The sequence below is a fragment of the Rhinichthys klamathensis genome, unplaced genomic scaffold, assembly GCF_029890125.1.
Source record: "Rhinichthys klamathensis goyatoka isolate OS25496 unplaced genomic scaffold, OSU_Roscu_1.1 h1tg000899l_1, whole genome shotgun sequence".
In the NCBI taxonomy this organism is placed as follows: Eukaryota; Metazoa; Chordata; class Actinopteri; order Cypriniformes; family Leuciscidae; genus Rhinichthys; species Rhinichthys klamathensis.
The window spans coordinates 349,853-377,780 of NW_026607247.1; the positions used below are offsets into that span (position 1 = coordinate 349,853).

Genomic DNA, 27,928 nt, shown 5'->3' on the forward strand with positions numbered 1-27,928 from the left:
GAATATCTCATATCACACTGAACGCAATGCATCTGAAGTCTCCTGCTTTACAAAGCTACTTGTTCGTCAAACATGTTTCTTCTCTCATTCTTTATGGGACATGAAGTTGTGGTTAAACCTCTAGGCCCATGTGATGTTTCATTTTGTTTTTAAAATCATATTGGCAAGGGTGATCAGACCTCTCTCAAGCTTAATGTAAAATACATAACGCCAGATGAAACACTGCTGATCTGACACACATAATGCTGTGTGTGTACACTTAAAAGTTCCCAAATAATATTGATTATTGTTTTTCTTTTAATTATAGTTTTTGTTGATTCTTTATGTATGTGTATTTTATTCTGTAGGTTTAGTCATAGGGTGACTTCAAGGAGATTTCCAGCAAGGAAATTTGATTTACTTTTTGTTGGATTCTGTCATAAATGCATTATGTGTTATGGAAATTAAAGTATATAACCTATTGATTTAAAGTGTAATTATTCCAGCCTGGTTTTAAGGTGAAAATAAATAAATAATAAATAAAATGTGAATTATGACCATTCTTGAAACTGTTAAACTCTTAATAACTTGGCTGAAAATCCTTCAAAAATGTGTAATCTCTTTGCAAAAGTTTATGCAATTCTTTGTATTTAATACTTTGAGTACTGACCACTGTTGACTGCTTCAGTTATAGTCCTAACACACTTTGTTTTATTCATTAATAATCTTCAAATAGGTCAAACGGGCATCATGCTACAAACTATTTAAACTAGACTTCAAAATATCACCTTTTTATATATTCAATTTTGAAGTAAATGTGAAATCCTGGGGGGGAGCAAGCTGAACCTGTATCACATCTAATGACATTTTAACAAGTCAAGTTAGTAGGTGGAGGTTGAAAAGGTTTCAGGAAATGTCGTTTATTATAGGTTCCAGGCATCATCCAGTTATTCACTAAAACAACTCCATAGTTGGGAATTACTCATAATAATTGGTTGTAGTGTAGTTATGTATGCTTATTTCTATTATGTTTTGTCCCCTGTTCTTTTCTCTTTCGAACCTTTGATGGGCATGAACATATACCCCTTTCATTCAGTCCGTTTTTAACCCTTGTTAAACTCATGTTTAAGCACAATTTCCTCTTTGTGTTGACTAGCCTGGTGATGAAATTACAGTGCAATGTAGTCATATAGGAGCTGGGGGGCCTCATGTGTATCCAACCATATAATTCAGTGGAAGTGCAATCATAAACCAAGCCTGAAGTGCAATTCGAAGCTGCTAGGAACACAGAATGTTTGGATTGTTATCTATTGCTTATACAAATGAACTCAGCCTCTAGCCTGGCAATCGAACACTGTTTAGATGTTATAGCATTCATGACTGATGTTAAATTGATATTACTGTTGCATTGTGTGCATTATTGACAATTTGAGAACTGCTCCCTCTAATTTCAATGGATTTGCCTTCATGTATCAGGTTTAATGATGGCCTGAAGCCTGGACAGAAAAGGGGAAAACGTCATTAAAATATGGACTGAGAGGACAAAACCCCAGAGAAATTAATCTTTCTTGTGTAAATCAAATTGGACTAATGGGTGAATGTATTCCAGTTAATCCAGATATTACGGCCCATGCTATTTTGATACTCAACTTCTATTACCCAAAAGTTCCTCATCCGGATTAGAGAGACCGTGTGAATATAGGCTATTCCTGCAGATGACAAAGCAGATTATTTGCAGAAAGTTAATCACAACTTTATGTACTTACTCGTACTGTGTCTTAAATTCCTGCATTTTCTCTCCCGAGCGGAAGTGGAGTTGTGTGGTGCGAATTTGAGAAGCGGTTTTTGAAACTCTCTCTTCATCGTGGCTTAAGGTGCGGTTATTGTGCTGAATATCAGTACTTTTTATTGTTTACTAAACAAACAGCTCATTATTCCTGCTTGAGAAAGACACAATACATTTTCACATTGTATTCCTCCAACAATGCAAATAAATTCGGGATATGGCACGCGAGGAACCTTTTAGAGCTGTTTATAGCCAGGAAACATTAGCGCAAGCCTAATAAAACAGCCATGAATGCGCGCGCGCGCGCCAACCTGAACCACATGAGTGCGCGCGGAGGATCAGCGCTTAGTATACAACACAGGAGGGTGAATACTTCAGTGTATCTTCAACGAGAGGTCTGTGCGGATAAAGTCCACCTGCTACAATCTTACGGAGCTTAACGATGGACCTATTTGCGCAGACTGCATTTGGCTTGCGGTGAGGTTCACGATCAAGCGAGCACTCATGCGCTCGCGCAGCACACACTGCTGAGATGATGTGGGAATGTATGAGAGGTTACGCGGAGAAAGGGTCAATGGTAACCTCGAGATCGAAGAGCACACATAATCCATAGAGCAGCCAAATCGATACTGTTGGATACTGTTGACGTTTTCGAGCTCCAGAGCTGTGTGTGGAAACACTGGGAATACCGTGGAGCACGAGGGACTGTTCCCCAATGGAATGCAGAGAAGACAGCGCAACTGCCGCAGTGACTGAAGTTGGTTTGTTGATCCATTCAATAACGGATGCTGCCAACAGTGTATTTCACCAAAAGAGATAACGAAATGTACCAGAAGACAGCAGATCTGTGAGCAAACTCTTATTTATTTCAACATCCACGAAGTGTGTTCTCGTGCTGTATGCACACACAAAAAGACGCACGCTCACAATTCATGTGACTTGTTTTGATTTGTTGAGCAGCTTTCCAGGTGTCTTGATCGATAGTCGTCGTCTGCAGTCCTGATCTGGTCCTGATCCGCGCGGGATGGTCGAGACGCTGAGCATCGCCGTCATCGGAGCGCCTGGAGTCGGGAAAACTTCTATCATCCGTCAATTTATTTACAATGACTTCTCTGAGACTTACAATCCAACCCATGCGAGATACGTGTACAGACCCTCGGCCATTCTTAACGGTGTTATGTACGACCTGAAGATTTTGGATGTCCCGCCAATTTCCTCCTTTCCTTCAAGCCCTAGTCAGGTAACTTAACCGGTACAGCTAACTTATTAGGCTACTAACAAAGTGCTGGATGCGTAAACACACGGAATTAAGTGATTAATTACAGTAATAACATTAATTAAACAACATAAAATGTAGAATAAACACATGGGCTAATGTATTCAACAGATTTTACTGTAACAGCTAGGCGACATAATCTCTTGTTGAATAGGCTATAGGCCTAATAATTTCCTAGGTCATTCAACCTTTTCATCCCAAATTTTTTTTAAGTATTTAATACATTTTACCTTTAGTCCTAAATGTAGTCTCGTTAAATCTATTGAAATATTTGCCTCATATATGCTAAGTTTAAAACGTTTAGCAATTTCGGGCATAGCCTACACTAGTCATGTGGTGGTTATAATTACATGGAAACTTGAGATGCCACAAAGTAGCCTATTAATTTGAGCACTGGATTCAACATCACATATCAAATCAACTCCTGACGAACACAATTATTATTTGTCATTTAACCATGTAGTCTATTGCTATGTCTTTGGAAGGCATTTGTCTTTGAAACATTTAAAACATGTCATGTCACGTGTCATTGTTGTAATTTTTATTATTTTAAAATTATTTATTTCAATTTGAAATTTTTATGATTTATTTAGGCCTAATTATTAGCTTTTCAGTAAACTCAAGAACCCCAGTTTGGTAAACCCTGACGTAATTTAGGCTAATAATCCACTTTGTGTTGTTGATAACAAAGAATGGAATATACTTTCTTTCTCTTTGTATTTTTAATATCAAAATGGTGCAACGTGATAAATGAGTTAGGTCAAAAGTAATCTAAAAGTAGGCTAATCAAAAAGTAGTCTGATTATATTACCTAAAATGTGTAATGTAATGGGTTATGTTGCAAATTACAATTTTTGTCATGTAATTTGGAATCAGTAACGGACTACAATTTGTAAATAATCTACCCAGCACTGTTACTTTTTGCTAAAAGTCTTTTTTTCTTTCTTTTTTTTTACTGCATACAATTCATGTCCAATAATCATTTATTAATGAATTGCAAAATTTCCTCTAAAAAATATGCCACTTTTTTAGTGATGGAAATATGTCTCGTGTTATAAAGGTTCAGGAGCTTGTTTTTAATGGGAAATTGATTCTTAATCCACCAGTTTGACCTTGCACCCGTAAACTGTCTCTCTCTGGCATGCAATTATTCAAATTCACACTTTCCAATCCTTGAAAAAAAAATGTTTTGTTGTTGTTTTGTTCTTGTTAATCAAATCGAAGTGAATCTTTTACAGATCTATAAATAGACAGAGATTCCCGAGGAATGTTATTGTATTGCTTCAGGAGAGAGGGGCTTTCCTCAGGAAAAAAATATATATCTCATTTTGGAGTAGTTGCTATGGAGACATGGCTTGAACTGAGCATCTGTAAGCTTATTTTCTGTATCCTCCCTCTGGCAAATATTTCTCTCTCTCTCTCCCTGTCCTCCCCCATCTCTCCCTCTCATCTTTCTCTCTCTGTCACAAACACACTATTACTCTTCTTCTTATTTTATATAACAGTCTTGGCATTTAAAGCACCCATCCAATTATGCTTGTTAAAAGATCCTCAAATTGGCAATGTTTTGGAATAATCCACAGTGGCAAAATAATCTGTTTTGTTAAGGAAGTGTCCGAACTAGTCATTTTTAGTGTCAGAACTAGTCATTAACATCTTCAGGTGTTCTTGCATCTCTTGAGTTTTCTGTTGAAACCACACATATTCTGTCAGTCACCTGTAGCATGAAATACTTGCAGTGTTTTGCTCTATCCTTCTCTCTGAGATCTACTTTTGACATTGGTTCTAACCCTGCTCAACTGATTGCAATTTTCATTTTTTAGGCTTGATTAGCGGTTTCATGTGTGCATGATTGGAGCTGACAACAAACTCTGCAGGAAGGTAGATCTTTAGAAGAACACATCTGCTAAGAAGTTAAATGTAATTAATTTGTGCTATCATAATTTACATCAGTTTTAAATGTATTCATTTGATGTTCACAGATGTTTTGATTTATCCAGAGCGATTTACAAATCAGAATAATTCAAGCATGCAATTAATCCAAGTAATGCTACTAGGTCAAAAATAGCTAAATACCAGAGTATTACAATGCTAGATCCTACAAATCCTTACAAATCCAGACAAATCATTGCCGCTCAATTCTTAATACTGTCAGAAACTCTACATGCAAGACACGTCTCTTCAGAGCAAACTACTAAAAATCCAGAATACTGCCCTTCAAGGAACATGATCTAGTTCAATTTTGACCGTTTTAGGATTTAAATTATGGTTATTCAAATATTCCATTTCATGCAGTGTGTAATATAGCTGTATGTGAATGTAAATGTTCTGCAAAGTTGTAAAGTCGAAAGTGCACGATAAATAAAGTTATTGTCTCCCAAAAGATAGAATCGACTCTGAACCGCCTATACTAGTCGTTTGTATTTCGAATCCCACTGCGTGACGGTTGTACGTCACTAGAAAAGATACATTTGCATATGTCTATGTTGTACGTTGTCAGGCCGTGAACGACTGGTCCCCCCTTCAAACACGTAATTTTACTGACGACTGCATGCTTTTCAAATCTCGGAGTTCAATGTGGGATTCGCAAAACGCTTGCTCTTGAAAAATGGGTCAGTAGTAGTAGGCCTACCCAGTTTATTTGGACCAGCTTGCTCCTCAGAATCACAACCTGAAAGTATGAATAATTATTGATGTATATAATTTCTACCGGGTGTTCAAAATACGCAGTTTTTTGTTTTATATTGTATAAGTTTCCGGCTAACCGGCTCACGTTATTACTCACGTTATTACTGTCTTTTTGAAATACTTCTGCTAAGCAGCTGTGGGCCACTATTACCTAAAACTATCTATTAATGCAGATTGTCTGTCGTTCTTACTACTTTGAGTAAAGTTAAAGAATGGAGCAAGATTTGTGTTTACAAATGTTTGTTACATCAGTCATTCATGTTAGTGCTGGGCTATCATATGCACCGTTATTGATACAGTTCCTGCATGTGCACCACAATAAGAAATATACACAACTGTTTTTTTGATGGGCATACAATTGTTAATGCTGATGGTGAGGAATTACAGATGCAACATCTCATAATGGACCTCAAAATGAGTAGTGTATTACTGAGAAACTTCCTGCTGAAGTCATCCTTGCGATGGAGGTTTGGGTTGAATAAGTAGTTCTTCCAATGTTTCATCGGATTGATATGGTAAAAGCGACGCCATTGTTACTGTCTTTACAGTGTGTACAATCGCTGAGCTGTAGGAAGCCTCCGGACGCTGGAGCTGGAGTTTATTGTAATGGACGTTTTGTTTCCGACATGCGCTGTAATTGGTAGATCATTTACACAGACTGGGCCATCTGACCAATCAGAGCAGATTAGCTCACGGAAAGGAGGGATTTAGAGAGACTGATTCATCCATCAAGTCGTTTGATAATCATTGAAAAATGGGGTGATGTGCAATGAATATTATGAGAAAATGAAAGTGTTTTTTGAACTTTGATGCATGTAAACCTGTTTTAGGAGACCTCCAAAACAAAATGAGCGTTTAAAAATAGCATAATATGGGCAATTTAAGACTCAACAAAATGATCTCGAACTCCCTTTAGGTTTGCAGGCCAGGCTCCAGCTTTGAGATGTAAGGTGGGCAAAGTGACATTCCTGTTCCTGGTGGGCAGGAGTTTTAACCTTATTGTATTTTTTCCCCGTTATAGATTTTCAAACTTTATTTTATAACAAAAGGGGCAGGTACTCAAAGGGACTCAATATTTAAACACACAGGGCTTAACTCTAAGGAGTTTACTGGTTACTTGCCCTGCCACACACACACACACACACACACACACAAACAAACACAAATAATAAATATAAATAGATAAATAGTATTTTAATTAAATATTTTATTATTGAATTAAATAATGTTAAATAAAGACAAGTAAACACTAGACAGTCAGCAATAAAATAAGAACGAATGAACAAATTACAAGCAGCAGCACTAATGAAATCAATAGAACAAAAAAATAAAAATAAAATAAACATTTCAGGTATTCAGGTACGAAATACTATAATGTTTAAATTAAATATATATTGATCCTATTAAAGCCAAAGTTATTCAGTCAAGATCTTTTTTTTTTTTTAATTAACATTAATGACACAAGACAGCTATTAAGCTACTTTCACTTCAAGACCAAATGCACGGATCTGACACACATCAGATTTTTTCCTAACTGTTCTTTACATTCATTAAGAGTTCTGTTTCATTTCTACTGACCGCCAGAGGCAGTGCAAAGCACTAGTGGATAATTGCTGCGCCAGCTAGATAGATCGAGAAGAATATAACAACAAAGTCACGTCATGACGCAGAACGAGACGCGAGAATATAAACCACAGCGACTCGGTGCCCAGCCTCTTTCGCTTTCTCGCTTTTGATAGGTCGTTTGTTTTTCACGCTGTCCTGTGCAGCTTACCTGAGTTGCAAGGATTCGCCCTCCCAAGCTGTGACAGCGCGCTCTACACTATCATCAAGATTCATTGCGTACTCGCCATTGTGCTAGTCATTGAATGCCTCGCGGTTCTATCCGAAGGCAGACTTGACTTTTACGTTACTTGTGAGAGCGCGTTTCATGTTATAGAATTTTCGGTTCTATCCGAAGATTTTTTCGAACTGCTCAGTGGCTGTTATTACCGTTTTAAGTGCCTACGGTGCTAACCGAGGACGTGTTATTGACGGAGTCATGGATCATAGCTCTCTCATCTCCGTTTCAAGTTGCAAGTTGTGTCCGAATACGCTTCTTCCGAATCGATGCCCATCATGTTTAGGCGCTCAACATCTGAAGGAGGCCCTGACTGATCCGTGTTTGCATTGCATTGCATTGTTGCATTGTAGCGCTCCGCCGAGCAAGAAGAAATCTGTACTATAGAAAGACACTTCAGAACACTTGTTATCGAAGACTGTAGCTTCTCTCTCTTCAGAAATGATGGAAATGAAACGTCTTCTTCAGTCTTTACAACCCCCAGTGTCGGCCCCACATACTGAGAACACACCAGTGGATGAGAGTGATTTCCAACCCCCACATGCTATAGATTTTGACACTCTCTCCATGAGCGCGTCTAATTCACATTTTCTTGATGGAGAATCGGTGGAACCTGCCAAACAACCCACCCTCCCAAACAGCGCGCTCTACACTATCATCAAGATTCATTGCGTACTCGCCATTGTGCTAGTCATTGAATGCCTCGCGGTTCTATCCGAAGGCAGACTTGACTTTTACGTTACTTGTGAGAGCGCGTTTCATGTTATAGAATTTTCGGTTCTATCCGAAGATTTTTTCTAACTGCTCAGTGGCTGTTATTACCGTTTTAAGTGCCTACGGTGCTAACCGAGGACGTGTTATTGACGGAGTCATGGATCATAGCTCTCTCATCTCCGTTTCAAGTTGCAAGTTGTGTCCGAATACGCTTCTTCCGAATCGATGCCCATCATGTTTAGGCGCTCAACATCTGAAGGAGGCCCTGACTGATCCGTGTTTGCATTGCATTGCATTGTTGCATTGTAGCGCTCCGCCGAGCAAGAAGAAATCTGTACTATAGAAAGACACTTCAGAACACTTGTTATCGAAGACTGTAGCTTCTCTCTCTTCAGAAATGATGGAAATGAAACGTCTTCTTCAGTCTTTACAACCCCCAGTGTCGGCCCCACATACTGAGAACACACCAGTGGATGAGAGTGATTTCCAACCCCCACATGCTATAGATTTTGACACTCTCTCCATGAGCGCGTCTAATTCACATTTTCTTGATGGAGAATCGGTGGAACCTGCCATACAACCCACCCTCCCAAACAATGTTTTTTTCTAACCTATATGCTACAGGTGGTTCGAGGGGTCTGTACATTCATCGGGCGCAGGCCCATCTGCTCCAGACGATGTGTTATCTGTTCTGCAGATGGCGGTGGCTCGTTTGGGTCTTGACAAATCACCTGTCCAACCCATTCAAACCAATGTGTTCTTCAGACAAGCTGCTGATAGTAATGTGTTCACAATGCCACCGTGTAAGGATTTTGTGACAGAATTCTCTAGTGCACTTACCAGTCCCAATGTGCCTAGGAGGAGGTCAAAGACAGCCTGCACTCTTGCTGCAATGGCTGAGGCTGACTCCATTGGGGTAGGACAGGCGCCTGAAATTGAACAGCCGGTTGCAGCTTTGGTGGTATCACCAGATGAGGCTCTAAGAGGCAAATTTACGCTGCCCGAGTGCACAATGTACTGGATGTAGGATGTACTGACACTTTATTGAAGAAGGCATACGAGTCGGTAGCCTATATAACTCGAGCTGAGAAAACTATCTGCCAGCTGCTTCTTGCCTGCAATAACACATTAGAGTCAGCAAGGGTTGACGCTTCTACATTTCAGTTCTTACAGACGGCTCTGTTGACTATGGGTCATGTGACTCGGGAACTTGGGACACTTTCAGCGACCCAGCTAACAGCCCGGCGTCAGGTATGGCTTGCTCAGGCAAGGTTACCTGAAGATTGTAAGAAGACACTGAGAGAACTGCCAATTGTACCAGGACATCTCTTTGTCCCCAATGTTTCTGAGGTATTGGAGAAGAGAATGAAGTTTTCAGAAGCCACACGACAACTGATTCAGGTTCCACGAGCACCACCTTTTAGAATGCCTCTGACTCCGGCTCACCCACGCTATCTGGGCTCAGAGCATCGAGTGCGACAGCAGAACATTTCTCAGCTTCAGGCTCCACAGCGACATAGAGGGGCTGAGGAGGCCCAGGGACGCCGCCCTTTTCACCGTCACCAGCAGGGGAGACCACGTCAGCCCCCCCCCCCACGGGTCCTAAAGGCAGACTGAGGCCAAAAACCCTGAAGCTATGGGGCCGGCGGTCGGACGTTTCACTGTGCAGCATCTCCATTACTGGGAAAATTCAGTGTCCGACCCCTGGGTTCTGGCGACTTTGAGCAGGGGATACACTCTGCAATTCCGACGCCGGCCTCCCAAGTTTTGAGGAATCTTTCCGACAGTCGTCAAAGATGTAACCAGTTCAATGGCCCTTTCCTTAGAAATTCATTCACTGTTACTGAAAGGAGCCATAGAAAAAGTTCTTCCCCTCAGTCAGAAGTTCCAAGTTGCAGCGTTCCAAGATGCAGAACCACATATGGTCAACAATCGTTCTCTTATAAAGCAGTGAGCCTTTGGAATACTCTTCCAAATGAAATTATCTCTTGCACTAACTATAGCATATTTACACGCCTGACCAAACAGTGGTTATTAACAAAGCAAACCTGTACGCACTGAATGACTGCTAAACGAATGATGTAATCTGTGAATGAATAAGTTATAGATTCCTGTAGTAGAGAGTGTTATATGATGTGAGTGAAGTGATGCTTCTGTGTATTATAATTCTGTACATATTTTTTAAATTTTGTAAGTATATCATCAACCTGTCCAGGGACTGCAGGCGGAAATTAGCATTTTTGCTATAACCTGGCACATGACATCTCTTCTTTCTTAGATTAATGGTTTTTGTGCATTGTCCCTGATCAAAAAAAAAAAAAAAAAGAAGGACGGGTTTTACTCCACATACTTCCTTGTTCCAAAGAAAGATGGCGGTTTTCGTCCAGTTCTGGACCTAGACGCCTAAACGTTTTCTTGAAGTCTCTTCCTTTCCGAATGTTACGCACAGTCGACGTTCTTCGATCTGTGACGAAAGGAGACTGGTTCATGAGTGTGAACTTGAAGGACGCTTACTTCCATGTTCCCGTTGCTCCTCACCACAGGAAGTTCCTAAGATTCAGCTTTCACAATCAAGCCTATCAGTTCAGAGTTCTACCATTCGGTCTATCTCTGGCTCCTCGTGTTTTCACAAGATGCATGAGTGCGGCCCTGTCTCCTCTTTGGTCCAAGGGCATGAGGATTCTGCCCTATTTAGACGATTGGCTGCTCTGTGCCTCAACAAGACAACATGCGTTGCACAACACCAGGATTGTGCTGGAGCATATCCAGAGGTTGGGCCTTACTGTGAACGACACAAAGAATCATCTGGTCCCAGAACAGACCATAACCTTCATAGGAATAACACTCAATTCAATCACAATGTCTGCCACATTGTCTCACGCACGAACAGACAATATTTGGCAGTTACTGACTCGTTTCGGTCAGGGGACAAAACTTCCTTATGGCGTCCTTCTGCAACTAATGGGGATGTTAGCCGCTTCCACATCCGTGATCCCCTTGGGCTTGCTTCACCTCAGGCCTCTTCAGAGGTGGAGCAGCAGCTTAGGGCTAGATTCAGCGAGACATCGCCATTGCATGATTGTCGTTTCGCCTGCCTGTGTCCGTGCATTGAAACCCTGGGGAAAGGTAACATTTCTGAAAGCCGGTGTGCCTCTAGGGGTGGTGTCCTCCCGTCGGGAAGTGATCACGGCCGATGCTTCACTAATAGGATGGGGGGCAACGTGGAACCAGAGGGGAATTGGTGATCACTGGTCACCCAGGGAGGCCTTAGAACATATCAACGTCCTGGAGTTGAAGGCAGTGTACTTAGCTTTACAACACTTCTTACCAAACCTGATGGGTCGTCATGTGCTTGTCCGGTCCGACAACACGTCGATGGTCTTTCATTTGAATCATCAGGGCGGCACCAGGTCTCTTGCGTCTTTACTGCTAACTCGCAAGATCCTCACATGGGCTGGCTGGCTTCATTAAGGGCAGTTCATCTTCCGGGATTGGACAATCAAGTGGCGGATGCTCTGTCCAGGGACCTGCTGCTCCCGGGGGAATGGAGGCTTCACCCGGATGTAGTACAGTTGATTTGGCGACGGTTTGGCAAGGCAGAGGTCGACCTGTTTGCATCGGAAATGACCACTCATTGCCGCTGGTGGTTCGCGAGAACCGAGATGTCCAGCCCATTGGGACAGGATACATTAGCCCACAAGTGGCCGAGTTGCCTGTTGGTTGCGTTCCCTCCATTTCCACTTCTGTGGGAAACATTACATTGTATATTCCTATACAAGCACAGGGTGCTTTTAGTGACACCTCGATGGCCATCCAGGCTATGGTTTCCTCTCCTTCTCAGTCTGTTACAAGGCGAACCATGGCAGCTTCCCACGAGACGGGACCTTCTATCTCAGATGCACGGCCGTGTTTGGCACCCAGATCCAACTCGTCTTCAGCTCTGGGTTTGGCCCTTGGGTCCAGATCACAGTTAATGGATTGTGAACCAGCAGTAGTGAACACTATCGGCAACGCTAGGGCTCCTTCGACACGACAACTTTATGCTGCTCGTTGGAGGATATTTTCTTCTTGGTGTGGGGATCAAGGAATTGACCCAGTTCACTGTACTGTGCCGACAGTTTTGAGTTTCTTGCAGCATCTATTTGATGACAACAGGGCGGCCTCCACTTTAAAAGTTTATGTTGCTGCCATATCTGCTTATCATGACCCGGTTGCTGGTGCTTCCCTTGGGTCTCATAACCTTGTTTGTAGTTTTCTGAAGGGAGCGAGGCGTTTAAAACCCGTTCGTTCTACTCCCTTTCCTGTGTGGGACTTACCGCTTGTTCTAGAGTCCCTTTGTCCACCACCATTTGAGCCGTTAGCTGTTGCAGATATTGAGTGTCTAGTGTATATTAAAAGTGTCTTTTTTGTTGGCCGTTGCTTCCACTAAACGCGTTGGTGAACTTCATGCCTTGTCAGTGAGTGAATTGTGTTTACGCTGGTTACCAGAGGATTCTGGGGTCATTCTTCGGCCTAATCCAGCCTTTCTCTCTAAAGTTTTGTTATCACAATTTGTGAATCAGTCTATTCATCTGGCTGCTTTTCAGCCGCCTTTCAATCACTCAGATACAGATGGGGGGAGGTCTCATCTTCTGTGTCCTGTAGAGCTTTAAAATACTATGTTAAGTCTACCGCTTCTTTTAGACAGACGGATCAGTTATTTGTCTGTTATGGTGAGATACGCAAGGGTGCACCTTTGTCCAAACAGAGATTATCACGCTGGATTGTTGAGACGATAAAGTTGGCGTATAATAAATCTCATCAGCCCTTACCAGTGGGTGTTACTTGTCACTCCACTAGGGCCGTATCTTCGTCTTGGGCCACTTTACGGGGAGTTTCCTTGGCGGATGTCTGTGAATCTGCTACCTGGTCTTCTCCATGTACCTTCGCGCGGTTCTACAAGGTTAACGTGGCTGTTTCCCATGATGTGAGCTCTGCAGTTCTTCTGGAGCAACCCTGATGTTTGCAGTTGGGTGGCATTCCTCATGACCATGTTGATATGCGTCATCCACTAGTGCTTTGCACTGCCTCTGGCGGTCAGTAGGAATGAAACAGAACGCTAGTTACGTATGTAACTGTGGTTCTGTGAATTCCGGATGACCGCCAGAGTCACTCGGAATGCGCGAGAAAGCATTCTGAGGCTGGGCACCGAGTCGCTGTGGTTTATATCCTCACGTCTCGGTCTGCGTCATGACGTGACTTTGTTGTTATATTCTTCTCGATCTATCTAGCTGGCGCAGCAATTATCCACTAGTGCTTTGCACTGCCTCTGGCAGTCATCCGGAATTCACAGAACCACAGTTACATAAGTAACTATCGTTTTTATTTGATCTCAGTTAAGACTGTGCTTACGAGGAAGCTTTTATTCGTCCGTTTAAGATGCAAAAATTTAGGTAGGGCAGATCGGTCTTAGCGCTATAAGCTTTATATTCTAATCACTGAACATGCAGACACACTTTTGGCAGAGGTCTAGTGTTTCCCTAGGCCTGTCTCCCTTTAGGTTTGTCATCGTCTGAAAGATTCTGTGAGGTTTACAGAATGCAAAATGCTACTTGTCAGGGTTTTTTTCACCTTATTTTCCCTGGAAGTACTTTAGAGTAAATTCCCTGCATCGTGACCACTTCACACAGCTTGAAGACCCACTCCAGATAGAGACCACCAAGGTCACCCCGGCAACAAGTGATTCTGTTGATTGTTGCTAGGTTCTTCATTGCGTTGACAGCAGTGAAAATACAATGAAAAAGAAACATTATTATAGACTGGAGATATTATTATAAACCAGGGATGGATCCTTATACGTGGTGCCAGGGAGTCAGAATCAGTGTAAGTGGTTTTGATGTCATGTCAGCAAAAAGGAATTTAAAAAATCATGAACGCACAGAGGGGGTTGGTTATGTTGGGGAGTTGGGCATTGCTTTCAGTTCTCACAGCACGTTAAGACACTGCAATCTAATTGAGCTGGAGCACACTGCAGTTTAACATCATTTAGCTCTCTTAAAGGCACGGCAGGCTGCAGCACATAAAGGAGAAGGTGTGTGTGTTGATACATCTTTATTAAAATCCTTCTGGCTTCTTGTGACAGGTGCTAGTGTTATATGCAGCCATTTATGATGAAAACCCCCCTAAAAGGTCAGTTTAGATTTTTCTAACCACTAGCAAATTCATAGACACAAAAAATGAAGTAGCCTATAGTTTAAACCCAGATGCTAATAAAAACTTTGAGAGAGTTTTGATTTCTTTAGCCACCTAAAAATTGACATAAAAAGCAACTGCTTGCTTCAAGCCTAAAAGTGATGCGCTATAAAGCTCAACTCACTGTTATTATAACATTTTGCAGACAAAATGGTAAATGGACTGCATTTATTTAGCGCTTTCACAGACCTAATGGCCACCAAAGCACTTTGCCTCACATTCACCCATTCACTCACTCTCTCATACACCGACGGCGGTGTCAGCCATACAAGGTACCATCCAGCTGGTCAGGAGCAGCTGGGGTTAGCTGTCTTGCTCATGGACACCTCGACACTTGGTCAGGTGGAACCGGGGATTGAACCACCAACCTTCCGGTTTGTAGACAACCACATGAACCACTGAGCCACTGCCGCTAATTTAAATTATTTATATATATATTATTTTTTCATTTAGATATTTCAGACTATATCTGTTTAGATATGGTAACAATGGCTATTATCAAAGTAATTTTCAAGGAAAGTCTGTTCCCTCGGCGGCCATATTTGCAATGCCTCCGGGCAGCTATTTCAGTCATCCAAGACCAAGTCCTATATCTATTTGAATGGGGAATCCTGAAATCTTGAAAACTGCTTGCTGAACTCACGATTATGTAACATATTTCAAATCAGCAAGAAAATCTAACTTGAACTATCCCCTAAATGTTGTTTCTTATGCTCAAGTAGCATTAAAAAAGCTTGTTTTTCAGGCTGGACCAGCCAATGCACATATAAGCGCGAGTCTCAGGTGTCTATGGGAACCGGAGCTTCTAACAGCAGCTTCAGCTATCAGTGATTGGCTCTTTTATTTAGAAGGTGGGATGTATTCCACCATATTGCGTTTTGCAGTTTCTCCCATTAAAAGTGAACCGTCTTTCTATATCTATAGTCTTTGCTATTACTTAATGGTATGTCAGAACACTCTATTCTGATTGGCTGGTAGGTGTAATTTACGTTAATTTATATTCGATTTTTTTCCTCCAGCTATGACAGACCTGTTTAGTTATGGTAACAATAAGTTACCATAATACCAATTCTCAATTCTGATTGGCTGGAAGGTGTGCATTCAAACTGTGTAATGCACAGATTGTTCCAGTCAGTTTAATGAGACTTCTATATTAATGCACTGCTTTCATTGAAGCACACACACACACATCAATCACACAGAGAGATGGGAGATTGCGCTGTGCACACAAAGAAACTGAAACCTCTGCTTTACGTTGGGTGGTTCTTTGCCTCCACATTGTGCATAAAAATCATGTAATGCACAACAAGCTGTGGATTATCCCCGGCATATTCAATGCTAAAATACTAGCATCTCCCTATACTCCCTGTATTCTAAATCTCTGTACTCCAATGCAATGTGCAATAGTTTCACACAGAACTGCTGAGATTCATTGTTAGACAACTGTGAATAATAATTTTTGACTGCTTGGCAACTTTGGTTAGTGAATGTCACAGTTTGTTCACATGATGCCATGGCAGATGGATCAGATCAAAAGCCAGCATGATTCAGGATTTCCTATTAATGCTCTAGTTCTCTGTGAATAATGACAACAGGGAGCTCAGTGACACATTCCCCCATGTCTGCAGCACTTGCTTGATCATGTAATGGTCCTCAGAATGTGATAGAATTAATTTTGCCCAGAGCCATGCACTTCCTCCTGAACTATGTTACTCACCACTAGCTGAGGACATAATGTGTTTGTGCGCCTTGGGGATTTTGGTTGTTCTTTTAGGAATATTAACTTTGGATTTTGTGTTTCCTGCTCCGTGCTCTGACACGACTGATTCTCAATAGCCGTAGGGTCTCGTTTCATTTAGCTCTGGGTTGTCACTTAGTGGCTTTGAAATTGACACTGCCAACTCTCATTTTGGGAATACTCTTTATTGACATTGACTTTTCATTCCATTCTCTTCCATTTATTCTATGGTTCTCGCTTTTTCTCTCAACTACACTGTCTATTTCAATCCTTTGATAAGGGTGATTTGTGACGTGAAAAATAATTTTGTTTCTTAAACAATGATCTGATAAATCTATCATTCTTATAGGTGTTTGAAAAAACAAAAGTGATTATGGTCTAACCAGTTTAGATTCATACAAAATATATACATGTAGCCACTCACCCACAGCTTTAACAATTTTTTAAGCCCTCGTTCAACAGATATAGAATCTTTATCATGGAATATTCCTGCTAGAGTGAGATTTCTCAAGCTTTTGCAATTTTAAATTCATGGCTTTAAAACAAGTGCAATTCAGCACTGGGTTGTCTCAAGGACAGATGTTCTCATTATTTTCGTCACGGCTGAAAAGTGTAATCTCTAATTTAGGATGCATAGTCATACATCACAGTGTCAGTGAGTAGTAAAAAAAGAAGCCAATACAATAAATCTAGCTGTACACCTCAGCATAAAATTAAGAAATATATTTCAGTAATTATACCATCAATTATCAGGGACTGAGTCACAAATAAAGATGATGCGTAATGATGTGGCATGTAATGATTTAACTGAGACATACATTTATTGGTCTAAGTGCTTTTCTGGATTATTTTTACTTCAACATTTGGCACCACTATATATAACCTGACTGTTTCATATATAAGTGAATGCTGTGAAAGTATTTGTTTTGCCTTCAGTCACGGATAAACAGGTGGCTTAGAAAGAAAGATTCAACATTAGGTGAGAAAATCAATGATTATGCTGTTAGAAAAAAACGAATTTTAGTCTACTCCTTGATTTAAACTTTATTAAGGTAGGGTATGCAATTTTGGAAAGGCCAGCAATAGCAAGCTAGCTTTGAAAGCATAAGATCCCACCCTCCCTTCAGCGCGTCTCCAAAGCCATGTCTCCTCCAAAACACAGCCAGAGCAGATTCTGCAAAGCGCCACAAGAGACGCCATTAAATTACCTCATGTCGCAAAGCACATAACATAACGCAGATTAATTTCGGCATTGATAATGTTGACATAGCACATCACAGGTTTCCATCTTTTTATTATGGTAGTTACGACATGGTGTGAAAGGACATAAGCTTGTTGGTTTGGTTCAGAAGGGAACTGTAAAAAACTGCTGCTATGTGTTTGTGGCGCTCAGTGAATGTCTGTCTACAACTCTGTGTAGCCTTAAGGAAGGTGCTGATGATGCGTGATGTCTGCGCGAGCAGGTGCGCGGTGGTATGCAAATACATAAGTTGATAGGCAGGTAAGAAATCCTATCATTGCATTCGGACCAAATGCAGTGATTGGACAAACATTTTTTGGTTCTGAGACTTCCACAGAAGATATATGTACATTTGTTGCATTTTTAAATGATTTTATTTATATTATAAAATTGTATATAAAAAAAAATATATTAAATTTTTTTTTATATATATATATATATATACCTATATCAAATGTACAAATAATATAAAAAATAAAACATTTTAATGTATGAACTACATTTTTAATTTCTTTCTTGCTCCTTTTTTAGCCTAACAATAGTATCTCTCCGAGCTGTCCATTCAGGAGAACATCAAACACGCACACGGATCAGATCACATGTTTTCGTGAACTCACTTGGCAGCTTTCAGCAGCACATGTTACCCATTCAGCAATTTCTGGTGGACGTCTTCCAAAGTCCCAGAGATCTTTTTCCTTTAAGCGGATACCTTCCTTGGCAGAGGAGAATGCTGAATCATGATGAAAGTGAATTTGAATGTGTCCTCTCTCTAACTCACACTCACAGGGAAGAACGGCACTGTGGCTTGACAAGGAGAGAGAGACAAGCTTCTATTTTTAGCTTTCACAGGGATGGCAGCGCATCTGAAACATCTAACAGGCACACTGAGGGAGCGTTTATGTCAGAACAGTGCTCCACGGAAAAGACCGGAAGCTTTAAGGCTCATGTTTAATTGACAGGAATTGGTCTTGCACTCTAGCTCCATAGTTAATGCCCAAAACCGGTGTAGATAATTGCTTCAATCTACCAATGATCACTGAGCTAGAACTCCATGAAATCTCTTAGAATGTTGAGTTTGTGCTTAATAAGGTCTGAGAACTGTCAGATTTCCCATTGGAGACGGAGGGTAAGGCAAATACTTTTGATATGCAGGAAATTTAAAAAGAAAGAGCAAAAGAGAAATGGGGGGGAAAAGATGAAGTCTTCTTATTCAGCATCTAAGGACTAAAGCTAAAGACACAAATTCTCTCCCCTCCTATATTTTTGGTTTTATAGAAGATCTGTCAGAAGCTGGAGAGTGTGATACGAATGCAGAAAGGGATTGTTTGCTGAAAAGTGAAAATTCAAAATTCTGTCATGATTTACTGTTTTTGGTGAACAAAAAGTCTCTACAATGAAAGTCAGTGAGGTCCAAATGCTGTTTTTGACCCATCATTGCCGACACCTTATTTTGTGTTCCTCAGAAGAAAGTCATACAGTTTTGGATTAACATGAGGGCGAATGAAAATGATGGTGAATTTTCATTTTCAATTGAAATATCCCTCCTCCCTTGTCAGTTTATGCTATAATGATTTGCCAGTGTGTTTATCTGCACATCTAGTTGCTTTCATTATTACACTAATGAGTGAGTGTGAATCTCAGTGCAGCATCAGAGGGGTCATCTCTGAGTGTAAATATTAGCAGTGTTCTGCTTTTCTAACATCGGTAAAGGATGAAGGTAATTATTCCCCTGTCAAGACGAATGCGCAAACACTGTCTTTGCTACAGTTGACATCGATTTTCTTTACAAGCAAGATCAGCTTGTGACGAATGGCTTCAATTTGACTTCCCCCTCTCACTCGATTTTTCTTCTGTTCAACCCCAACACACACACACACACACCCACAAATGCAGATCACAATGGCAATTAAAGGATCTACTGGAATTTCACCAAATTCTAGCTCTATCCAGTACAATCACTGATTCTTTAGAGTTTGGTTCATATTGGGATGTTGTGTGGATAGTCTTGTGACTTTTGACTGCATGAAGTCTGGTCCTTTTTGAAGCTTAAGTTACGATCACAATGTTTTGACAAGTGTATTTAAAGTCAGCATGAAATGGAAATTGTGATCATATTTTCTTCCCTATTGAGATACAGGTCCTTCTCAAAAAATTAGCATATTGTGATAAAGTTCATTATTTTCCATAATGTAATGATAAAAATTAAACTTTCATATATTTTAGATTCATTGCACACCAACTGAAATATTTCAGGTATTTTATTGTTTTAATACTGATGATTTTGGCATACAGCTCATGAAAACCCAAAATTCCTGTCTCAAAAAATTTGCATATTTCATCCGACCAATAAAAGAAGTGTTTTTAATAGAAAAAAAAAAGTCAACCTTCAAATAATTATGTTCAGTTATGCACTCAATAGTCAATACTTGGTCGGGAATCCTTTTGCAGAAATGACTGCTTCAATGCGGCGTGGCATGGAGGCAATCAGCCTGTGGCACTGCTGAGGTGTTATGGAGGCCCAGGATGCTTCGATAGCGGCCTTAAGCTCATCCAGAGTGTTGGGTCTTGCGTCTCTCAACTTTCTCTTCACAATATCCCACAGATTCTCTATGGGGTTCAGGTCAGGAGAGTTGGCAGGCCAATTGAGCACAGTAATACCATGGTCAGTAAACCATTTACCAGTGGTTTTGGCACTGTGAGCAGGTGCCAGGTCGTGCTGAAAAATGAAATCTTCATCTCCATAAAGCTTTTCAGCAGATGGAAGCATGAAGTGCTCCAAAATCTCCTGATAGCTAGCTGCATTGACCCTGCCCTTGATAAAACACAGTGCACCAACACCAGCAGCTGACATGGCACCCCACACCATCACTGACTGTGGGTACTTGACACTGGACTTCAGGCATTTTGGCATTTCCTTCTCCCCAGTCTTCCTCCAGACTCTGGCACCTTGATTTCCGAATGACATGCAAAACTTAGCAACAGTCCAGTGCTGCTTCTCTGTAGCCCAGGTCAGGCGCTTCTGCCGCTGTTTCTGGTTCAAAAGTGGCTTGACCTGGGGAATGCGGCACCTGTAGCCCATTTCCTGCACACGCCTGTGCATGGTGGCTCTGGATGTTTCTACTCCAGACTCAGTCCACTGCTTCCACAGGTCCCCCAAGGTCTGGAATCGGTCCTTCTCCACAATCTTCCTCAGGGTCCGGTCACCTCTTCTCGTTGTGCAGTGTTTTTTGCCACACTTTTTCCTTCCCACAGACTTCCCACTGAGGTGCCTTGATACAGCATTCTGGGAACAGCCTATTTGTTCAGAAATTTCTTTCTGTCTTACCCTCTTGCTTGAGGGTGTCAATGATGGCCTTCTGCAGCAGTCAGGTCGGCAGTCTTACCCATGATTGCAGTTTTGAGTAATGAAACAGGCTGAGAGTTTTTAAAAGCCTCAGGAATCTTTTGCAGGTGTTTAGAGTTAATTAGTTGATTCAGATGATTAGGTTAATAGCTTGTTTAGAGACCCTTTTCATGATATGCTAATTTTTTGAGACAGGAATTTGGGGGTTTCATGAGCTGTATGCCAAAATCATCCGTATTAAAACAATAAAAGACCTGAAATATTTCAGTTGGTGTGCAATGAATCTAAAATATATGAAAGTTTAATTTTTATCATTACATTATGGAAAATAATGAACTTTATCACAATATGCTAATTTTTTGAGAAGGACCTGTATATATTCAAGTGAAACTGCTTCTCGGGAAAAAAAAGTAGAGTGAGACTTGATTTAGTCCATTGATTGAATTGTTTTTGTTTACTGATTGATGTGATCTCATGTGATTGACATGTTAATGGAGGTGAGATGGTTTTGACAATGTTAGAAACGAGATGATGTTGTGAGGGGGAGGGGAAATGCATTTTTTGATGAATAACTTTTTTAAAATAATGATGGACAAATCATTTATAATAAACAATGCAATATTCCATTAAAAATAAGAAGAATTAGAGTAATAAAAAAATATCCATTTCATGGGGACTTTAATAGCATGTGACTCATACAATCCGGGTCTAACAGAAGTTGAGGCGCTACTGTACGAACAAATAATCAAAGTCAAACAAAAGATGATGCACATTTATCGTTGTACAATATTCACAAAAAATGCACGCCAATGCAGTTCATGTTAAAATCGTTCATATATCATATATCAAATAATACAATATTGAATGTACTACATCTGATGGTGTAAATGAATAGTGGAATTGATATTTAGTTCATTTCATAAGAGCTCCCTAAGAAGAGGGGAAGGAGGGAGAATGGAGCTGAGGTCAGTGTGCCACTGTTGAAGAAATTTGCTCGCTGCCTCTTTCAGCTGTCCCTCATTCAGCGGTGATATGTAATTACTGTGGGTAAATCATTACTATTCATTGGCTGCAACCTTACCAGTTCTCCCCCACTCTATTGAACTAATGAGAATGGCCACTATAACACACCAGCATACAAACGACTATTTGACGCACACACACACACACACACCCCTGAGTGCATGTGGTGCTCTCAATACCTTGGTCAGAGTATAGATAGCTGCCATTAGGAACAAAGAAAACCGTTGTACAAAGAAATGTGATTCGACATAAATTTGTGCTATTTTCTTTACCTGTTCAGGCCTCTTTCAGGATTACCAGCAGAGAACTAGTGCTTCATTAATTAAAGGTTTGTTCAAAACCTAAATCGAACTTTTTGCCTACTTTTTTTTTTTTACACATTTCAACAACATTTTATATTGTTTGGGCTATGTATTTTATTTGTCTCTTTTTTGGCCTCTTTCTAGAAATAAAACGTATTTATAGCAATTATGTTATAGTTACAGGGCTGGTCAGAATTATTTGCCCCCTTGGTAAATATGATCAAAGATGGCTGTAAAAAATAAATCTGCATTGTTAATCCTTTTGAGATATTATTAAAAAATTAGCAAAAATCTAACCTTTCATTGAAGTAAAAGAATTGAAAGTGAGGGGGAAATCACATTATGAAATAAATGTTTTTCTCCAAAACATGTTGGGAACAATTATTTGCCCCCTTTTATTATATAATTTTTGCAACCTCCTTTTTCCAAGATAACAGCTCTTGGAAAAACTCATCAGGCATTATAGAGTCTTCTTCTATAATGCCTGATGAGTTTGGAGAACACCTGACAAGAGATCAGAGTCGATTCCTCCATACAGAATCTCTCCAGATCCTTCAGATTCCCAGATCCATGTTGGCGCTTCTTCTCTTCAATTCACCCCACTCGTTTTCTATAGGTTTCAGGTCTGGGGACTGGGATGGCCATTGCAGATGCTTGGTTTTGTGCTCAGTGACTCATTTTTGTTTTGATGTTTGTTTTTTGGATCACTGTCCTGTTGGAAGATCCAAACATGGCCCGTTATAAGATTTCTAGCACAGGCTGTCAGGTTTTGATTTTTTATCTGTTGGTATTTGATCGAATCAATGATGCCATGTACGGTATCTGAACAAGATGTCCAGGAAAATTAGGCCCACAGCATTAAAGATACAGCAGAGTATTTCATTTTACACAGGGGGTACTTTTTTATCCCTGTAAACCAAACCCATATTAAGTGTTTGCTGCCAAAAAGCTCTTTTTTTGTTTTGTTTCATCTGTCATCAGAGATCAGGTAAAACCCACAGACACTTGTTCATTGGTTCTTAGTGACTCCTCATATTAATGGGTTGACAGAGATCATCGCCCTCAGCGGTGAACCATTGAAATTTCGAAATGTTTCGAAACGTTCCGAAACAGTTATGACGTAATGAATCCCCATTTACTGAAATCACGTGACTCTGGCAGTTTGATACATTCTCCGAACCATTGATTCGATCGGAACAAAATATTCGTAAAGGTTTCGGAGCTTCATGAAGCAGTGTTTTGAAATTGCCATCACTAGTTTTGCTGTTGCCCTGGATTTCTCTGTTTGCCTGTGCCTTGCCTGTCATTGTTTCGACTGTTTACCCTGTGCTTTTGACAATCTTACCTCTTTTGGACTATGATTGTGGATTATCCTTTCAATAAACTACTACGTTTGGATCCTCAATCTGTGTATCTCAGAGCGGTACGTGACACAACCTTGCTAGGCTGTACAGTTACAGTTTCTTGACCTTAAATGTTTTACTTCTATGTTACCTAACTGCAACCAAAATGCAGCTAATAAAGTAATTATCTGGGGTTTTTTTTTCCATCAGTCAATCAGTCATCATCTGTTTGATTAAGTGTTTTTGTCTGTCTGTTTGTTTCCATCAGGAATGGTTGGACGCGCGGTGTAGAGGAGTCCGCAGCGCTAACGCCTACATTCTGGTCTATGACATCTGCTGCGTGGAGAGCTTTGAGTATGTCAAGATGATCCGACAGCAAATTGTGGATAACAGGTATGACAGAGCGAGCGCATTCGGAAACGGAAATTACCCACCTCAAAGAATAGTAGAGAATGATTATCATGTTATAGTAGATCCAATAAAAAGACATTCCTTCTGTTATTTTTGGAGTGGGACCAACAGTGGTCGTTAAAACCATTTCTTACTCAGCTTAGTAGCACATCAGCACAGATTAATGTGAATGTATCAGCTGCAGTGACAAACTACTGATTGTTTTTGATGTTTTTAATAACAGTTGGCCCTTGTTTCCCCAGCTGATGCTGAGATAATGAGGTGACATTTGAGAATATGGTTGAGTGACAGTTACAGAGCATAGACACTGTCACCATTCACTATAGCTGATAAGAATATAATTGATGCCAGTGAGAAAATCTTTTTACATATGCAGGTCTTGTGCCCATAAATTGTGTGCAGCATCATGTATTTGCATAAAGGCCTTATGTGAACTGAATGAATGACAAAATGCAGCCACCTCAACCCTTAACACTTTCCCTCGCCCACAATATCACACCTCTGTTTTACAAATGCTTCACATTCTCACTGCATTTGCTTTGAAAACATTTCATAATGCAAAAAAAAGGTATTTGGACAATTTCGAATCATTTTTAATGATCATTGTATTCAGTTATTGGTTCTCAATATATATATATATATATAAACTAGAGAATGCATGGATATGTATGTTGAATGTATACTCAATATGTATACTGTTCATGCAGCTGAGGTAGAAGATCTCTCAAAAGTGCTCTGACTAAACATGGACTTGAAAGGTTTGAGAGATAGTGAGGGTGTAGACAGGGGAGTCATACTGAGAAAGCACAGATAAACCGTATGAAGGGGATAAATCAGTGTAAAAACATGACACAAGCAGCCAGACACAGGCATGAGGGATTGGTGTGTAGACTTTATGAAGCACAAAGGAATTGGTCTGTCTGACAGATTATTCTCTTCTTTTGTGCTGATATTACTCACTCACATTCTCTTCTTTCTCTCTATTTTTACACAAATATCGAAATACATACAAAATCCAAAAATGAACAAAATTATAAACGCAACACTTTTGTTTTTGCCCCCATTTTTCATGAGCTGAACTCAAAGATCTAAGACTTTTTCTATGTACACAAAAGGCCTATTTCTCTCAAATATTGTTCACAAATCTGTCTAAATCTGTTAGTGAGCACTTCTCCTTTGTCGAGATAATCCATCCACCTCACATGTGTGGCATATCAAGATGCTGATTAGACAGCATGATTATTGCACAGGTGTGCCTTTGGCTGGCCACAATAAAAGGCGACTCTAAAATGTGTAGTTTTACTGTATTGGGGGGTCTGGGGGGGTTGTTGGATATTGGCAGGACCTGGAACACGCTGTCGTATACGCTGATCCAGAGCATCCCAAACATGCTCAATGGGTGACATGTCCAGTGAGTATGCTTGCCATGCAAGAACTGGGATGTTTTCAGCTTCCAGGAATGAAAAAAAACGAACGAAAGAAGAAAAAAAGGTTGTTGATTGTGGCCTGTGGAATGTTGGACCACTCCTCTTCTATGGCTGTGCGAAGTCACTGGATATTGGTAGGACCTGGAACACGCTGTCGTATACCCTGATCCAGAGCATCCCAAACACATTCATTCATGCTGACTGCAGGAATGTCCACCAGAGCTGTTGCCCGTGAATTGAATGTTCATTTCTCTACCATAAGCCGTCTCCAAAGGCGTTTCAGAGAATTTGGCAGTACAACCAACCAGCCTCACAACCGCAGACCACGTGTGACCACACCAGCCCAGGACCTCCACATCCAGCATCTTCACCTCCAAGATCTTCTGAGGCCAGCCACCCGGACAGCTGCTGCAACAATCGGTTTGCATAACCAAAGAATTTCTGCACAAACTGTCAGAAAACGTCTCAGGGAAGCTCGTCGTCCTCATCGGGGTCTCGACCTGACTGCAGTTCGTCATCGTAACCGACTTGAGTGGGCAAATACTCACATTCGATGGCGTCTGGCACTTTGGAGAGGTGTTCTCTTCACGGATGAATCCTGGTTTTTAACTGTACTGGGCAGATGGTAGACAGCGTGTATGGCGTCGTGTGGATGAGCGGTTTGCTGATGTCAAAGTTGTGGATCGAGTGGCCCATGGTGGCGGTGGGGTTATGAGATGGGCAGGCGTATGTTATGGACAACGAACACAGGTGCATTTTGTTGATGGCATTTTGAATGCACAGAGATCCTGAGGCCCATTGTTGTGCCATTCATCCACGACCATCACCTCATGTTGCAGCATGATAATGCACGGCCCCATGTTGCAAGGATCTGTACACAATTCCTGGAAGCTGAAAACATCCCAGTTCTTGCATGGCCAGCATACTCACTGGACATTTCACCCATTGAGCATGTTTGGGATGCTCTGGATCAGCGTATACGACAGCGTGTTCCAGGTCCTGCCAATATCCACCAACCCCCCCAGACCCCCCAATACAGTAAAACTGCACATTTTCGAGTGGCCTTTTATTGTGGCCAGCCTAAGGCACACCTGTGCAATAATCATGCTGTCTAATCAGCATCTTGATATGCCACACCTGTGAGGTGGATGGATTATCGCGGCAAAGAAGTGCTCACTAAGACAGATTTGTGAACAATATTTGAGAGATATAGGCCTTTTGTGTACATAGAAAAAGTCTTAGATCTTTGAGTTCAGCTCATTAAAAATTTGGCCAAAAACGAAAGTGTTGCTTTTATAATTCTGTTCAGTGTATATAACAGCATAAATCCTCAGTATTTGACGGAACTGAAATGAGCAGAATCGGAATAATAACAGTAATAGTATTTGTTTTAATATTAAAATGAATGAGATGGAATGGCCTTAGGTCCTCGATTAAACTTAATGTGTTAAATTAAACTTATTTAAATATTTATGATACGCAATTTGTGTACACACAGTGCCGTAATTTGCTATTATATAAAGATAATCAAAGCCTAGGCCAGACATTTATTTAATAGCTACATTTATTCATATATCATTTTTTTCTAAGCAAATGAGAAAGTACAACCTCTCAATTTCATTTGATCTCCTTGTGCACCATTGAATTGCCAACTAAATGTATAACACTTTTTTTTTTCAATTAAACAAAATGCACACACGCTTGCCTTTGAAGCCCCCTGAACATGAAACGCTTTCATTCTCCATTATGTGTCTGTGACCTTCAAGCAGTCAAGCGAGAAAGGACACACATCATGCATTCTTCAGCACACATTATGAGCTCTGTGCCTTTTTTTGAAGAGAGTGACAAGGAGCTGAGAGGCTTTTAATGTGTGCGTGTGTGTCTGTGCATGTTTGCTGAAGATGTTCAAACATTAACAACTATAATGTTCAATGTAAATATCATGTAAGAAATGGATGAATACTCATGTTTTCGGTTTGTTTTACTAGATAATTCCCTCTTAAACCTTTTTTTTCTATTGCCCTTCCCACCTCTCTGTCTCTTCTTTTGTCTTTCCTTAAGAGTGGGCAGCAGTAGTGAGGTGCCCATCCTGGTGGTTGGCAGTAAGCGGGACCTTCAGCGGCAGCGGTTCACCCAGCGCAGGGCCGTGTCTGTACTGGTGAAGAAGACCTGGAAGTGCGGTTATGTCGAGTGCTCCGCCAAGTATAACTGGCATGTGCTTCTGCTCTTCAAAGAACTCCTGGGAATAGCCGTGGCGCGAGGACTACGCCCAAACCACACCTCTATCCGTCTCCAGGGGGCATTGCAGAGGAACCGCTGTAATGTCATGTGACAGATATGTAGCCTTTTTTGAATTTATGCTTATTTAGGACCAGTTTGTGTTTTCAGATTTTCCGTGTTTTCTGATTTAAACTGGTCCTAAGTCAGTATACTTAAAGTCAACTTTGCTGAACCACGAGGATGGAGCTTTGGTGACAAACTGTCAATCGAAATGGCTGGAATACTACCACCTAGGGGCCTCTGTAACTGATGCATTCATCTGATGGATTACCTTAGATACTACTGATTTCACTTTTCTCCAGCGTAC

The 27,928-nt window shown here is 40.7% G+C and overlaps 1 protein-coding gene across 2 annotated transcripts; it reads left to right on the forward strand.

Annotated features, from left to right (window-relative positions):
- Window positions 1–1,978: 1,978 nt before the first annotated feature.
- Window positions 1,979–27,928, forward strand: rasl10a (RAS-like, family 10, member A). Of its 2 annotated transcripts, XM_056244040.1 has the most exons (4): window positions 1,979–2,612; window positions 2,726–3,005; window positions 23,772–23,896; window positions 27,403–27,928. In XM_056244040.1, exons 2-4 carry the CDS (start codon window positions 2,790–2,792, stop codon window positions 27,671–27,673), a joined length of 612 nt encoding a protein of 203 aa, XP_056100015.1. In that variant the 5' UTR covers window positions 1,979–2,612; window positions 2,726–2,789; the 3' UTR covers window positions 27,674–27,928. The 2 variants fall into 2 exon arrangements, with proteins under 2 accessions (XP_056100015.1, XP_056100014.1); XM_056244039.1 differs by having other exon boundaries at window positions 1,979–3,005.

Bases quoted from the DNA above. Each gene is read 5' to 3' on its own strand.
- rasl10a (XM_056244039.1), top strand. From the start codon at position 2,790: ATGGTCGAGACGCTGAGCATCGCCGTCATCGGAGCGCCTGGAGTCGGG. The intron at 3,006-23,771 runs GTAACTTAACCG...TGTTTCCATCAG, and splicing joins TTCCTTCAAGCCCTAGTCAG to GAATGGTTGGACGCGCGGTG. The intron at 23,897-27,402 runs GTATGACAGAGC...TCTTTCCTTAAG, and splicing joins CAGCAAATTGTGGATAACAG to AGTGGGCAGCAGTAGTGAGG.